Source organism: Neofelis nebulosa, chromosome 10, assembly GCF_028018385.1.
Source record: "Neofelis nebulosa isolate mNeoNeb1 chromosome 10, mNeoNeb1.pri, whole genome shotgun sequence".
NCBI classification, from domain to species: Eukaryota; Metazoa; Chordata; class Mammalia; order Carnivora; family Felidae; genus Neofelis; species Neofelis nebulosa.
The window spans coordinates 48,623,763-48,637,818 of NC_080791.1; the positions used below are offsets into that span (position 1 = coordinate 48,623,763).

General features: G+C 36.9%; 1 protein-coding gene and 1 long non-coding RNA gene across 30 annotated transcripts in view; one reads left to right on the forward strand and one right to left on the reverse strand.

Moving 5' to 3' along the window:
- The window catches only part of DLG2 (discs large MAGUK scaffold protein 2), a 2,097,061-nt gene that overhangs the window by 1,589,666 nt on the left and 493,339 nt on the right, over positions 1-14,056 (forward strand). For all 29 annotated transcript variants that reach the window (XM_058690298.1, XM_058690294.1, XM_058690296.1 and 26 more), the window contains one exon: positions 10,153-10,289. In XM_058690298.1, coding sequence (XP_058546281.1) covers positions 10,153-10,289 — 137 coding nt within the window. The remainder of the gene's footprint in view (positions 1-10,152; positions 10,290-14,056) is intronic.
- On the reverse strand, positions 1,348-9,825 carry LOC131488448 (uncharacterized). Its single transcript, XR_009250210.1, has 2 exons — positions 9,587-9,825; positions 1,348-1,523 (listed from the first exon to the last, which is right to left on the reverse strand). It is a non-coding gene; the product is annotated as an uncharacterized LOC131488448 (long non-coding RNA).

The window sequence follows — 14,056 nt, forward strand, 5'->3', positions numbered from 1 at the left end:
TCCCAAACTATTTCTTAGGTTCAGTCCAGGGACTAAGTGTACATTGGTGAGTACAAAAGTTAGTTTCTTCTCTTGGAGCTAGTATTTTGCTAAAGACTATTTGTTGCTTTCCCCTGAATTATTTTCATTTTCTCAAACTGTGGGTCTTTTAATGCATTTTTCCCTCTGCAGGATGTTCTCTCCCCAATTCCTCCTTTTTATCCTGGGTCACTTTCATCTTCCAGGTCTCAGATTGGATATTAGGACCTCCAGTCAGCCTTCTCTGACACTCAAGATAGGCAACCCACCTCTGTGTGCCCGTAGCCCCTGTTCCTCTCCTACCAACATTTACCACACTGAGGTGGTTTGGTTTTTCTCATTTCTTGTCCTACCCTCCTCTAGAAAGAACCATAGATCTCTGATTCACTGATATAATCACATTGTTTAGGCTAGTCGTCAATAAATGTTTGTTGAATTGGTTAACTCATTCTATTGAAATAGAAGTGAAAAGGCTGATATATATCATTGGTTCTACTGAAGTTCAACTTAGAAATGAAGACCCTTGTGACTTTGAGTTGGCAAAGACCTGAGTGTTCTTGAAAATTAAGTTGGTGAAGGTATTTCAAATGTGGAGAACAAGGGTAACAACACAAGCTAAATCAAAACACTACAGCAAGGTCAGCTTGCCTGGGGGAAGCTTAGTAGCAGGAAATAAGGAATAGTGAGAAAGAGTATGCATATTATATTATATAAATATAATATTCACTGAGGCTTCTGACAAAACATAATAACTACTGTATTATACTTTATTACAATAAATATTGCCCAGTAACTGTCTGCCAGATATTATAATAGTCTCTGGGATCTACTGGTGAATAAGTGTGATGTCAAACATTAAACAGCTTCCAGTTCAATCTGAAATATTAATTTAATTGGAAAACACAGAAGACAGGAAAGGAGGTCAGTTTTGAAGGGAAGTTATGAGTGCATTCTTTCAAGCTTAGGAGTTTAAGGCGAGAAATCAAGCCTGAAAGAGTGTTGGAGGTACAGGAAGTTTGGACACCTAGCCATGGTAAATGAGACAAGAAAGAGAGTATAGAGGGAATGAGATTTTGTGGAATATACTTTGGAGAATATTATTTTAGAGTGATGGTCATTAAATTTAGCATGCATCCCTGAGGTTTCTGATTCAGGATATCTGGCATGGGCCCTCAATTTTGCAAATCCAACAAGCTCCTACATGATGCTAATGCCACTGGTATGAGGATCACATTCTGAGAATCACTGTTTTACAGCAATAAAATGAAGATAAATAAAATGAGGAGAGAAGTAGTAAGAGAAATAGAGAAGAAACAGGGCAATCTCATGTTGTGAGTATAGGAATGAAAAAGCAATAGGTAATGTTTTATGTAATGCAGAAAAAGCAAAGGCCCATCAAAATTTTTCTGGCCTTTTGGAAGAAAATTCTGTATTACTGGCTGGGCTCTTTGCCTGCTGGGACTGGTTCGTAGTTACCTCAGTCATCTTCACAGGAGAGAATGACACTAAAACAAAAAATAAAAATAAATAAATAATAAGTAAGATTTCCATTGGAAAGAAAGGAGATAGATATGCACAACCACTCAGACCATAAAGATTAGATGCTGTCTTAGTTTACTGGGACTACTGTAACAAATTACCACAAACTGGGTGACTTGAAGCAACAGAAAGTTATCTTCTCAACATTCTGGAGCCTAGATCTGAGATCAAGGTATCAGCAAGATTTATTCCTCTGGAGAGCCCTGAGAGAGTTTGTTCCATGTCTCTTTTTCAGTGGTCGCTTGCAGTCCTTGGCACTTTTAAGTTTATAGATACATCAACACAACCTCTGCCTTTGTCATCACTTGCACTGTTTCCTGTGTGTCTGTTTCTGTGTCTAAATTTTCATCTTCTTACTAAGAAAGTATAGTCAGCATAAACTCATCGTAAATTGATTACATCTGCAAAGACCCTGTTTCCAAATAAAGTCACATTCAAAGTCACCAGTTACCTAGGACCGTAACATATTTTTTGATGAGACATAGTTCAACTCAGCAGATGCCACTTGAGTCAGTTGTGATGTATTGAGCAAGATGGATAAAGTTTGAGAAGAATGTTTCTGATAAGAAAACAGTAATGTGGTGCTGGCACATCTGGGTGGCTTAGTCAGTTAAGCATCCGACTTCAGCTCAGGTCATGATCTCAAGGTTTGTGGGTTCAAGTCCTGAGCCCAACTCTGTGCTAACAGCTAAGAACCTGGAGCCTGCTTTGGATTCTGTATCTCCCCAATCTCTTCCCGTCCCCTGCTCACACTCTGTTTCTCTCTCTCTCTCTCTCTCTCTCTCTCTCTCTCTCTCTCTCTCTCTCTCCCTCTCTCTTTCTCTCAAAAGTAAAAATAAATATTTAAGAAAAAAGAAGAAAACAGCAAGGTGAAAATTAGAAAAACCACTAAAATAGAGTCGAGAGGCCAGAAGAGGGCGCTCTCATGCCTAACGCTTGTGGTCAATTGCAGACCCAAAAGGAAAGATATACCTTGCAAGGCCTTTGGACTTTAGCTGCTACTTTTGTATCCCAGCAGAAGGAATAAAGCTTTTCCTTTTCCCCTGGCAACAGCCCAATCACTGAGAGACTCTCAACTCAGCCAATGAAAAGTCACTATACTCCCAGTTTACTCCAATAAGCTTTTTGTTTATAACAGCCCTTCCAAATTTCTCCTTTCCTCTACAAAAGAGTGCTTCTCTCCTTTTTTCTCCAGACTTGCCTATGGTTTTGCTATAGCTTGTTTGTTCTGAATTGCATTTCTCTTCTATTGACACATAAACTCATTTTTTGCTGGTAAAATAACTGGCAGATTTGTTTTTAAAGTTAACATTAACTGTAGGTAACCGTGTAAAAGCTTCAGTGCTTAACAGTGAGGAGGCTGGGGGAAGTTCAAGGTTAGATGTTCTCAGGCTAGGACAGAGGCAGGGTCAAAGCCAAAGAAGAAAAACATCACGGTAAAAAGTTTAATATTGGGTGCTGGGGGGAGAAATAATGAGTAAAGTTCCAGAGTAGAAGGGAAGGTTTAGGTTTAGAAAAAAAATGAATGAGAAAAACAATAAAACACGGGACTTTTCACAATAAAATAGTCAAAGTGATGTGCTAAAAGAATGAGTGGGAATTTTGAGGTACATAGAGAAAAAGTTTGGAAAATTGACTCTGTTAAGTTACTTGGGTGATCTGTGAGAGATTCTTTAAGCAGAATTGAGCATGCTTAGCCAGTACCATGGAATTTTAAACAGAACCACTTCATTCAACCCTAAATTTTGTCTTTTGGACACAGGGAGAATCCAGAAAGTGAGTAAACAAAGCTTTGGCTTTTAATTAACCATGCCAACAGTGCCCAGTGAGATTAATTAGTCTTTCAAATTAAAATGAAATGTGCATTTTTGGTATTTATCTAAGCAAAGTTATCTTTCTGGAGGGGAAGAGATGTCAAATAGTCTGTTATCTGTGTGGACCAGATTCACAGGTAAAGTTTTGTGTGTTGTTTTTTAACTGAAATGCTTGCACATTTCGAAGCTAAAATGACTTCATGGGTGGGTGTTTTCTAAAACAGGTCTTTTCTAAGCCAGGGTTCAGGATGGATTCTGTTTCCTTTACTAAAAACATGTAGTCAGAATGTACAGAATGTTTTCTATAAAGCAGTAAACACCTTACCTAGCAGATCCTAGATAAACTCTGAAGAAACAGACTGCTTAATAATATTTAGTTGTTTGGAGAAGCCCCAAGAGTATTCTCCTGGTAAAGTCACATAAGATGAAGTTGAACCAAGTTATTGAATGGTTATAAGACATCATGGGGATTAATTCTTTACGCCCACAATGAATATCTGGGAACACTGTAATGGTACAACTCTTTGAAACATTTGAGTTTTTATTCTGAGCTTCTCAAGCACAATGCATCAGTCTCTGCTGCCAAGAATTTTGCTTTCAGTTCCCCACCCCTCATTAACACCTGCTCTCCAGTGTAGGCAGGCAACAACGGAAAAGGGTGAACCATGATCTGTTCCTCCTCTTGCTCTACTTGATAGCATGAAGAAAAGGTTTTGTGTGGAACAAGGTTAAATTAAAGGTTTTAACAAGATTCAGACGTTCCTTTTCCTATGCCTGAATGTCCTATGCTAACCTGAGGAGTTTCTTTTTTTTTTTTTTTTCGATATATGAAGTTTGTTGTCAAATTGGTTTCCATACAACACCCAGTGCTCATCCCAAAAGGTGCCCTCCTCAATACCCATCACCCACCCTACCCTCCCTCCCACCCCCCATCAACCCTCAGTTTGTCCTCAGTTTTTTGTTTGTTTTTTTTTTTTAATTTTTTTTTCAACGTTTTTTATTTATTTTTGGGACAGAGAGAGAGACAGAGCATGAACGGGGGAGGGGCAGAGAGAGAGGGAGACACAGAATCGGAAGCAGGCTCCAGGCTCCGAGCCATCAGCCCAGAGCCCGACGCGGGGCTCGAACTCACGGACCGCGAGATCGTGACCTGGCTGAAGTCGGACGCCCAACCGACTGCGCCACCCAGGCGCCCCTGTCCTCAGTTTTTAAGAGTCCCTTATGCTTTGGCTCTCTTCCACTCTAACCTCTTTTTTTTTTTTTTTTCCTTTCCCTCTCCCATGGGTTTCTGTTAAGTTTCTCAGGATCCACCTAAGAGTGAAACCATATGGTATCTGTCTTTCTCTGTATGGCTTATTTCACTTAGCATCACACTCTCCAGTTCCATCCACGTTGCTACAAAGGGCCATATTTCATTCTTTCTCATTGCCACGTAGTACTCCATTGTGTATATAAACCACAGTTTCTTTATCCATTCATCAGTTGATGGACATTTAGGCTCTTTCCATAATTTGGCTATTGTTGAGAGTGCTGCTATAAACATTGGGGTACAAGTGCCCCTATGCATCAGTACTCCTGTATCCCTTGGGTAAATTCCTAGCAGTGCTGTTGCTGGGCCATAGGGTAGGACTATTTTTAATTTTTTGAGGAACCTCCACACTGTTTTCCAGAGTGGCTGCACCAGTTTGCATTCCCACCAACAGTGCAAGAGGGTTCCCGTTTCTCCACATCCTCTCCAGCATCTATAGTCTCCTGATTTGTTCATTTTGGCCACTCTGACTGGCGTGAGGTGATATCTGAGTGTGGCTTTGATTTGCATTTCCCTGATGAGGAGCGACGTTGAGCATCTTTTCATGTGCCTGTTGGCCGTCTGGATGTCTTCTTTAGAGAAGTGTCTATTCATGTTTTCTGCCCATTTATTCACTGGGTTATTTGTTTTTTGGGTGTGGAGTTTGGTGAGCTCTTTATAGATTTTGGATACTAGCCCTTTGTCTGATATGTCATTTGAAAATATCTTTCCCCACTCCGTTGGTTGCCTTTTAGTTTTGTTGGTTGTTTCCTTTGCTGTGCAGAAACTTTTTATCTTCATAAGGTCCCAGTAGTTCATTTTTGCTTTTAATTCCCTTGCCTTTGGGGATGTGTCAAGTAAGAAATTGCTACGGCTGAGGTCAGAGAGGTCTTTTCCTGCTTTCTTAACCTGAGGAGTTTCACTTTGGTGGGGATATGCAAGAAATATGGAAAGAGGAACCCAGCTGTAGACGATAGGTGTAATCCCGGATTTCTGTTTGCACATCACACGTTTGTCAAACACATCGGTTTTTAATTGCCTCGGGAATTAGGTGTTTAAGTTTCACCTGTTTGTTTTCTTTACTCGCATTCAGAAACATCCACTAATTTTACTTCCCTTTGTGATTTTAATATTTATATATTTCTGTGTCAGCTTTGTTTATTACTGGCACATGCATAGGCATGTTTAGTACTATTCTTAATAGCCAAACATTCCACAGTAGATTATGTTAAGGTCAGTGTTTTTGGTGAGACCTACCAACTGTTTTCACTGTTTTATAAATGATTAGTTTGTCATTACCTGATGGTCCAGGGCCATTTCTTCAAAATGGATGCTAATTTCCAAAATGATGATCAATTCTATAAATTGGTCACCTCTGTAAAATCAATGTTTTTGCTATTTGTAATGCTCTTTACTTACATCTTCATAATCCTCACTGTATTTATCTTGTTAGAAACCTTTCTGGCTTATTTTAAGTACATATGTTGAGTGTTTGCCAGGCGTTTCTGTCTCAATTTCCAGCCCCGGAAAGCCAGGATTTTATGAGCATTGTGTAATGTAAGTTAGGGCAGCTGACTTGTTAGTCCTTTTGTCAGCCGGGAATCCAGAGGATGTGTTGGTTTGAAAGGTGTGTTCTCTGTTATTGGTTTTAAATTAACCTTCAAAGCTCAGCCCAATTCCTAAACCTCTTGTTGATTCTTCTCTTCCTCTAAGTAAGTCATGTTCTCCTCTGGGCTCACATAACACTAGTGCCATTATAGAACTCGTTCTAGCCAGTTAAATCATGTCAAGGTGTTTAAATATCTTTTTCTCAAGACAACCTGAGAGCTTATTGAGAGCAGAGAATTTTTATTTATCAAGCATCTTTTATGTGCTAACTACTATGGAACATGGATATACTTACTCCTTTATCACAGACGAGACCATTGTGGCTCCAATTTATATAGTCAGTTGATGAAGGAATCAGGATGTGAAGCTGGGTCTGCTGTTGCCCCATTGCCTGCTCAGTGGTTGGCATAAACTCTGTGCAGACTCGGGACAGAGATCAGAGTTCACCTGAGGCATGTAGTGCCTCATACAATTATCCACTCCAACCAACAGTGTCCACTTTTTTAGCTGTTCCTTGTTCATTAAGGCCACAAACTTCATCTCTTAGGGGAGGCTTTCTTCCTCGTCTTATATTAATATGTTTATTCATTGTTCATTATTCATTCCTTTTTTATTTTTTTAAATTTTTTCTAATGTTTATTTATTTTTGAGAAAGACAGAGCACAAGCAGGGGAGGCACAGAGAAAGAGAAAGACACAGAATCCGAAGCAGGCTCCAGGCTCTGAGCTGTCAGCACTGAGCCCTACATGAGGCTCGAACTCACAAACCATGAGAACATGACCAGAGCTGAAGAAGGACGCTTAACCGACTGAGCCATCCAAGCGCCCCTCATTCATTCCTTTAATACATAATTATTAGGTCACTATATAACTGGCCTTGTTCTATTGCATAAAATAAAATGACAAAAATCCCTGTTTTTATGGATTTTATATTTTCATCAAGGAGACTGACAATAAAAAAAATAAACTACATGGGTGACATATGTTACAAGGTGATAAGTGCTAAGGAAAAATGAAAAGTAGATCAGTATAAAAAAGTGGGGTATATGGTTAGAAGACAGTATTAAATAGGAAGTGAGGTTCAGGATCCTAGAGAAATCAAGATTTGAACAAAACCCTGAAGTATATTCCAGGCAGAGGAAACAGCTAAAGCAAATGCTGTAAGGTAGGAGTATGTCCACCGTGTTGGAGAAGTATCAAGGCTACATGTGTGTCTAGACTGGAATAAAGGAAGAGAATATTACCTAATGAGGGAATAGAATGGTCCTATAACATAGGCATCTGACCCTGCTTTAACACTGTATATGCAAGAAACACCCAGTGCCTCCGAACTGATAAGTTTGGATTGCTCAGTGTTTTAGCCCAAATTTGTCTTCATCAAGTATTCCTCCAAAAATCATTGGTACCATCTAGGCTTAGAATATTGCTTCAGCCAGGTTCAACCACACTCACTCATATGGATGTCTATCTCTATAGTGTTTTGGTCAATCCCTTCCTTTACATTATATTGACTACACTTGATAGAAACTGCTTATACAACTCATAGCAGGTACTCAGGAGATGTTTGTTGAATGAATGGGGACAGGTTCAATCTTATAACACAGATGGATACCCCCACCAGTAAATAGAGTTGTGTTCTGGTTGTAGACATAAGCTACATATTTACTTATGTTGAATTAAATATCAAGTATATGGCTGAGTGTTGATTAAATGCTGATTACTTTTCAATGTATCCATGTTCCATCAAAGTCAGAGAAATCAAGGAAAATTTCCAATTCTGTACCCTCAGAAACATTTTCTTGTTCTTAATAAAAATAGCTTGTTTCACCTTGAGCAGAGTCACCAGTTAAAAAGAAGTATTTAAACCTAATTTCAAGGGATAAAATATTTCCTTTTTAGCTGATATGTTTATGTCTACAGTATAGTGATTTTATTGCCTTGGTACAATCTTCAGCTTCACATGTCAACTGCATAGTTACTCCCTTTGTTGGACTTAACCTTATTTATGGTGGTAATTTGTTTCCTTAGCTCTTCTGTAACTCAGTCAGCCTGTGGCATTTACTATTATTATAGTGGATGTAAATCAGAGTCCCCAAATATATCTCAACCTTTTCTTGACAGTTTGAAATGACTTCTGTACAGTTACAAATGCAGTAGATTGATCCTAGCATGCAGGTATAAAACTTTTATAAATTTATTTTTTAATTCATCTATAATAATATATAAATGTAAAATAACCGTTTTTGAAAATATAAGGTGAAATGTATTTTAAATTTCATAGGAAAAGCTAATTGGGAGCATTTTACTTGCTTGGTCATCTTTTGCTCAAAAACAAATTCTTTAAATCTAAGGTAAATATATTTATAGATCTATGAGATGTCAAAGCATCAATAAAGAATAATTACCCACTTTAAGTAGGAAATTAGGTAATAATTATTTTAATTGCCCTATCAATTTAAATCCATTTTCCATTTATTTCAACAACTATTATAGTTAATTTAACAAAAAATTATTTCATTTCAAATGTAATTTCAGAAGTGTTACTTTATAATTTACTATGCCATTATTTCTCCATTATCTAATCATTTTTGCCATTAAGAACCCTATTCAACATTTATTCAATAAAAGTGTAGTGGAAATGGAGTTTATTTAAGTAGTTTCATTGTTGTCATATAAAGTGCCAAAAAATTTCATGATTATTTTATTGTAAAATGGGTATGTTTTTTTTTAAACAAGATAGCTAGGTGGATGTTTTGTTAAAAAAAAATTTCTTAAGCCAAGTAAGTTACAGAAATTTCCTATGCCTTTAGTAACAAATCCTTTGATTTATATCTTTATGAGTAATTTGCTGGTAATTATTATAATTTGAAATGTAATGAATAAATGTGCTACAAGTATTGCACTGAATTGTAGTCAATCATATTCTGAAAAGGATTTTTTTTATTTTTACACTTTAAAAAGTCTATCAGTCATTCTTTGAAAATGGCTCCATAAAGATTTTTAAAATAACTCTATTTTTATCATTCCATAGTTTAATATAAACAAAAGTTTTGTCAGCTATACTACAGTATACATTTATCTCTCAAAATTGGAAACAGCCATGTTTAAAATGATCTGATATTCTGTAATTTGTTATAAAAATAATAGAGTCACACTATATGATCTATTTTTGCTTCTTTAGACTTTGTACAGGAATGATTAATTTCTTGTGCGTTACAAGTCTTACTATCAGTTAATAAGTGCCAGGAAGTATGAAAGTATGACAGGGTGGACGCAGAAGAAAATACAAAAGACAAGCATCTCATTTCTTTTTGCCTTACCTTCTCTCTGAAATTATTACATAAATATCTAATGTATCTTCCTTGTGGCTCTTGTCTCAGAATTTGTGGAATTTTCTAATAGCTGTGCTTTTAATCTTGAAATATCAAGAGTATCTAGGTCTCTACCCAGATGATTGGCAATACTTCTGTTCTCTTTGCTAGAGTAACAACAACAACGAAGAGCTCATAAACTCAACAGTACAGGGCTGTACTTGGGCTTTGCCCAGCTCACCTAGGATTCTTCCACATCCTTTTGCCTGATCCCTATTCTGGCCAGTCACTCATTATGAGCTAATTGTCTAGGCAACAACAGTTAGGTGTACAGTCTTGGAATAGAACAAAACTAATGACCACGTGGGCTTGACTACAAAAGCTTTGCCTCCTTAGCATTAATCATTAAACTTTCAAATATTTAAAGAACAAAATCAATTGAAGTAGAATCCTTACTATCATTTATTACTGTTGTAGTAAACTGAGGATTAATTTTTTTAGACTGTTTTAATATGGCTAATTGTATTTTCTTAAAAAAAAAAAATGCTTTTGTTTTTTCCGTTTCTTTCCCGTAGGTTTAGGCTTCAGTATTGCAGGAGGTGTGGGGAACCAACACATTCCCGGAGACAACAGCATTTATGTAACCAAAATTATAGATGGGGGAGCTGCACAGAAAGATGGAAGGTTGCAAGTGGGAGATAGACTGCTAATGGTAAGTGTGACTCATGCAAAACTATGTGTGTATTTATAAAGCTCTTGTTTCCCAATGTGTGACTGTGTTAGTTCAGGCTGTCATAACAAAATACCATAGACAAGGTGACTTCCACAATGAAAAATTTATTTTACTCAGAGTTCTGGAAGCTGGGAAGTTCAAGGTCAAGGTTCTGACCCATTCAGGTCCTGGTGAGATCTCTCTTCCTGCTTGCAGACAACCATCTTCTTGTTGCATCCTCAGATGGCCTTTCTCTGTGCTTACGCTGAGAGAGAGATCTCTCTTTCTCTTCTTACGAGGCCCCCAGTCCTATCGGATTAGGACTACACCCTTACCTCATTTAATTAATAACCTTAATTACTGTCTAAAGACTCTATCTCCAAGTATAGTCATATTGGGGGTTAGAACTTCAACATATGAATTCGGGAGAACGGCCACATTTAATTCATAACAGTGATTGCTGGCAGAAATAGGACAGAAGGGAGAGCAGATTTTGTGGTGGGAAATTTCAATTGTATCTGCTTTATTGACATTTTAAAAACAAATCTGAATTTTCACTAGTTTTTGTAGATACAGCAAGACACAGAGATTATGGTTTTGTTTTTTTTTCCAATGTAACCCATTAGCCAGAGAGTGTTATATTCAAACTGCTGGAGAGGTGGGCTTTACATAACAAAGAGGACTCCACTATCTGGTTTATTGATAGGTACATTTCAGTGTCTCCCTGTGGTCCCTTATTCAACAGTGTAGACAGTATAAACAGTCCCCGATTTCCCACAATTCATTATATGATTTCTGTGTCTCATATGAGGACTTTAAGAGACAAAACAGATGAACATAAGGGAAGGGAAACAAAAATAATATAAAAATAGGGAGGGGGACAAAACAAAAGAAACTCATAAATATGGAAAACAAACTGAGGGTTGCTGGAGGGGTTGTGGGAGGGGGGATGGACTAAATGGGTAAGGGGCATTAAGGAATCTACTCCTGAAATCATTGCTTCACTATATACTAACTAATTTGGATGTAAATTTTAAAAAATAAAAAATAAAGTTAAAATATATGACTTCTGTCACATGTGTAAATGGATCCCTTCCTCCTCTCCCCTCAGACAGAATTTTTACAGCTATTTTATTTGCCAGCTGTCTACATGCTTCAGGAGCCTTGAGCAATGACTGACACTAACACATGGCTGCCCTTTCTAAGTCATGGAGTTATATGATAAATTAAAGCAAAATTAAGGCAGCATATAAACAGTAAAAATTTGGGATTGCACTTAATAAAACTTCTTTATCTCCATTTACTGTTTTATACAAAATCTACAAGATAATCATCAAATACAGAAAATTAATAGAAGAGAGCTCTCAAGTAAGATAAGTATACTCATTTCTAGTCATATGTCTGCCCTTGTAAAACATAGCCTCTAATCTCTGCAAGGAGCCATTATCTCCAACACACATTTGGAAAAGATCAACCTATATTCTTGACAGAACTGCGGTTTCTGTGATGTGCAAGTTTTGGAGGTTGAACCTCACAGTGCATTATGCCCACTTCCCTGGGCTTTAATTTTTTTTTTTAACATTTATTTATTTTTGAGACAGAGAGAGACAGAGCATGAACGGGGGAGGGTCAGAGAGAGGGAGACACAGAATCTGAAACAGGCTCCAGGCTCTGAGCTGTCAACACAGAGCCTGACGCGGGGCTCGAACTCACGGACGGCGAGATCATGACCTGAGCCGAAGTCGGCCACTTAACCGACTGAGCCACCCAGGTGCCCCATTCCCTGGGCTTTAGACAGCTTGTCTTTAGCCCCATTTGTCTAGTTTCATAGTTGTCAGTGACCTTGGTGTTGAATTTTCTGAATAAGACCTTTATAATAATCTTGATAACTAGTATTTATTTGGCATGTTCCATGTCCTTAAAAGTCATTTTTTATAATATATGTTTATCACAGCAACCTATTCTATATAAATAAAAAGGAACTGAGGTATGGAGATGTTTATTAACTTGTCCATGGTCATATAGTTAACAGTGGACAGAACTGGATTTCAAATCCAGGCACTCTGGCTTGTCACCACCAAGCATGGGCTGTGATTTGTTTTCTAGAATTTGTCAGTCAATTCTTTCCTTCCTTTTTTTTATCTTTCATTCAGTCATTCATTAATTCCTTTATTTAACAAGTAATATGTTGAATACTTTACCACGTCCCAGGCAATAACCACTACATAGGAAGGAACATAGGAAGGAGAAAATGTATGGGCAAAGTGGATGGGCGAAAAATGTGGCATTAATGACTTCAAAGTTGCAACTAGGAGTTTTGGCTTCTTTACCACCTGGTCGCTATCATTTTCTTTTTTTTAAACCTTTTTTGTTGCTGTTGTTGTATGGTTGACATATAAAAAGCTTTACATACTTACTGTATACAGGTCCATGAATTTGGGTGTTAATTATATACCCAAGAAACCATCATCATTATCAAGGCCATAAATATATTCACCATTTCTCAAAGCTTTTTTTCACTCCTACTATTATTCTTTTGTGCTTGTATGTGGTGAGAACAATTAATGTAAGATCTACCCTCTTGGTAAATTTTAAGTATGGAATACATTATTGTTTAGCAGTAGCCACTATGCTGTACAGTAGAACTACTATTTTTATTCTTGAGACAGTCTGCATTTTTTGGTTTGCTGGTTGTTAGTTGTTTTTTTTGTTTTGTTTTGTTTTATTCTTGTTTTTGTTTTTGCCTTTAATGTAAAAGTTATTTTTTATGATGTTATATCTTCTGAACCAGAAAAATATTTTCAAGGTATAAGACCTAACAACTTCTCTCAAGAATATGAACTTTATTGTTTATTGACTCATGAATAAAATAAGCCACGATATCCATCTTTTATACAGCACTAACTTTGAGAAATGGAGAGAACAGTTTCATTCTAAATTAATGACTCATTAATGACACATTTGACCTTAGACTCATTATTCTGTAAGAGTTTGGTTGTAGACAACTCTTTTGGTATTTCTTCAGCTGCTGCTATGATAATATCATGCTAGATGCTATGTGCTGATTTCCTGAAGTTCTGTTTAAATGTCTAGCTTTACTTTAAAATTCTTAAAAAACAAAAAAACCCTCAAAGTCTAAATATTTCTGATAAAGGATTTTCCAGGCACCATGCTATTTTTCCATTACCATTTTCTTGATATTCATCGTACATGTAATGATTTCAAAAAAAGCTGAGACATAATCTTTAACTATTTTGAGTTTTAAAGCATATTTTTTTACAAAAATGAACTTTCAACAATAATAGGCCTCTCCTCTCTTATGTAAGGAAAACATAATTAGTACTTCCAAGGCAACTGCAAAACGGAATCTAGAAATGAAAGAAAATGATTCATTTTATAATATTCTGAAAGAAAAATAATGCTGAGGAAAAGAATAAAAAAAATCCCAGAAGTGCTCCCAAAGGACCAATTATCTGGCTTCAACCCAAAAATATTTATTAATGCTCTCCTTCTGTCAATCCTTTCCACCACCTTTTCTCTTTATTATCTACATCCATATCATCATTACCTTTGTCCTTTTCCACTCTCCTCCCCCAAAGGAGGTGCAAATAATTTGGATTCCGTGATTTACCAGCTGTACCACACTCTGTATATTTTTCTCTAAATAGATATTCTTTGTAAAGCAATTTGCACCACTCCCTCCTCTCACTTCTTAGGAAAACTTTACCTGTATGTTATTCATTCATAGTTCTGTAAGCAAACTGGTC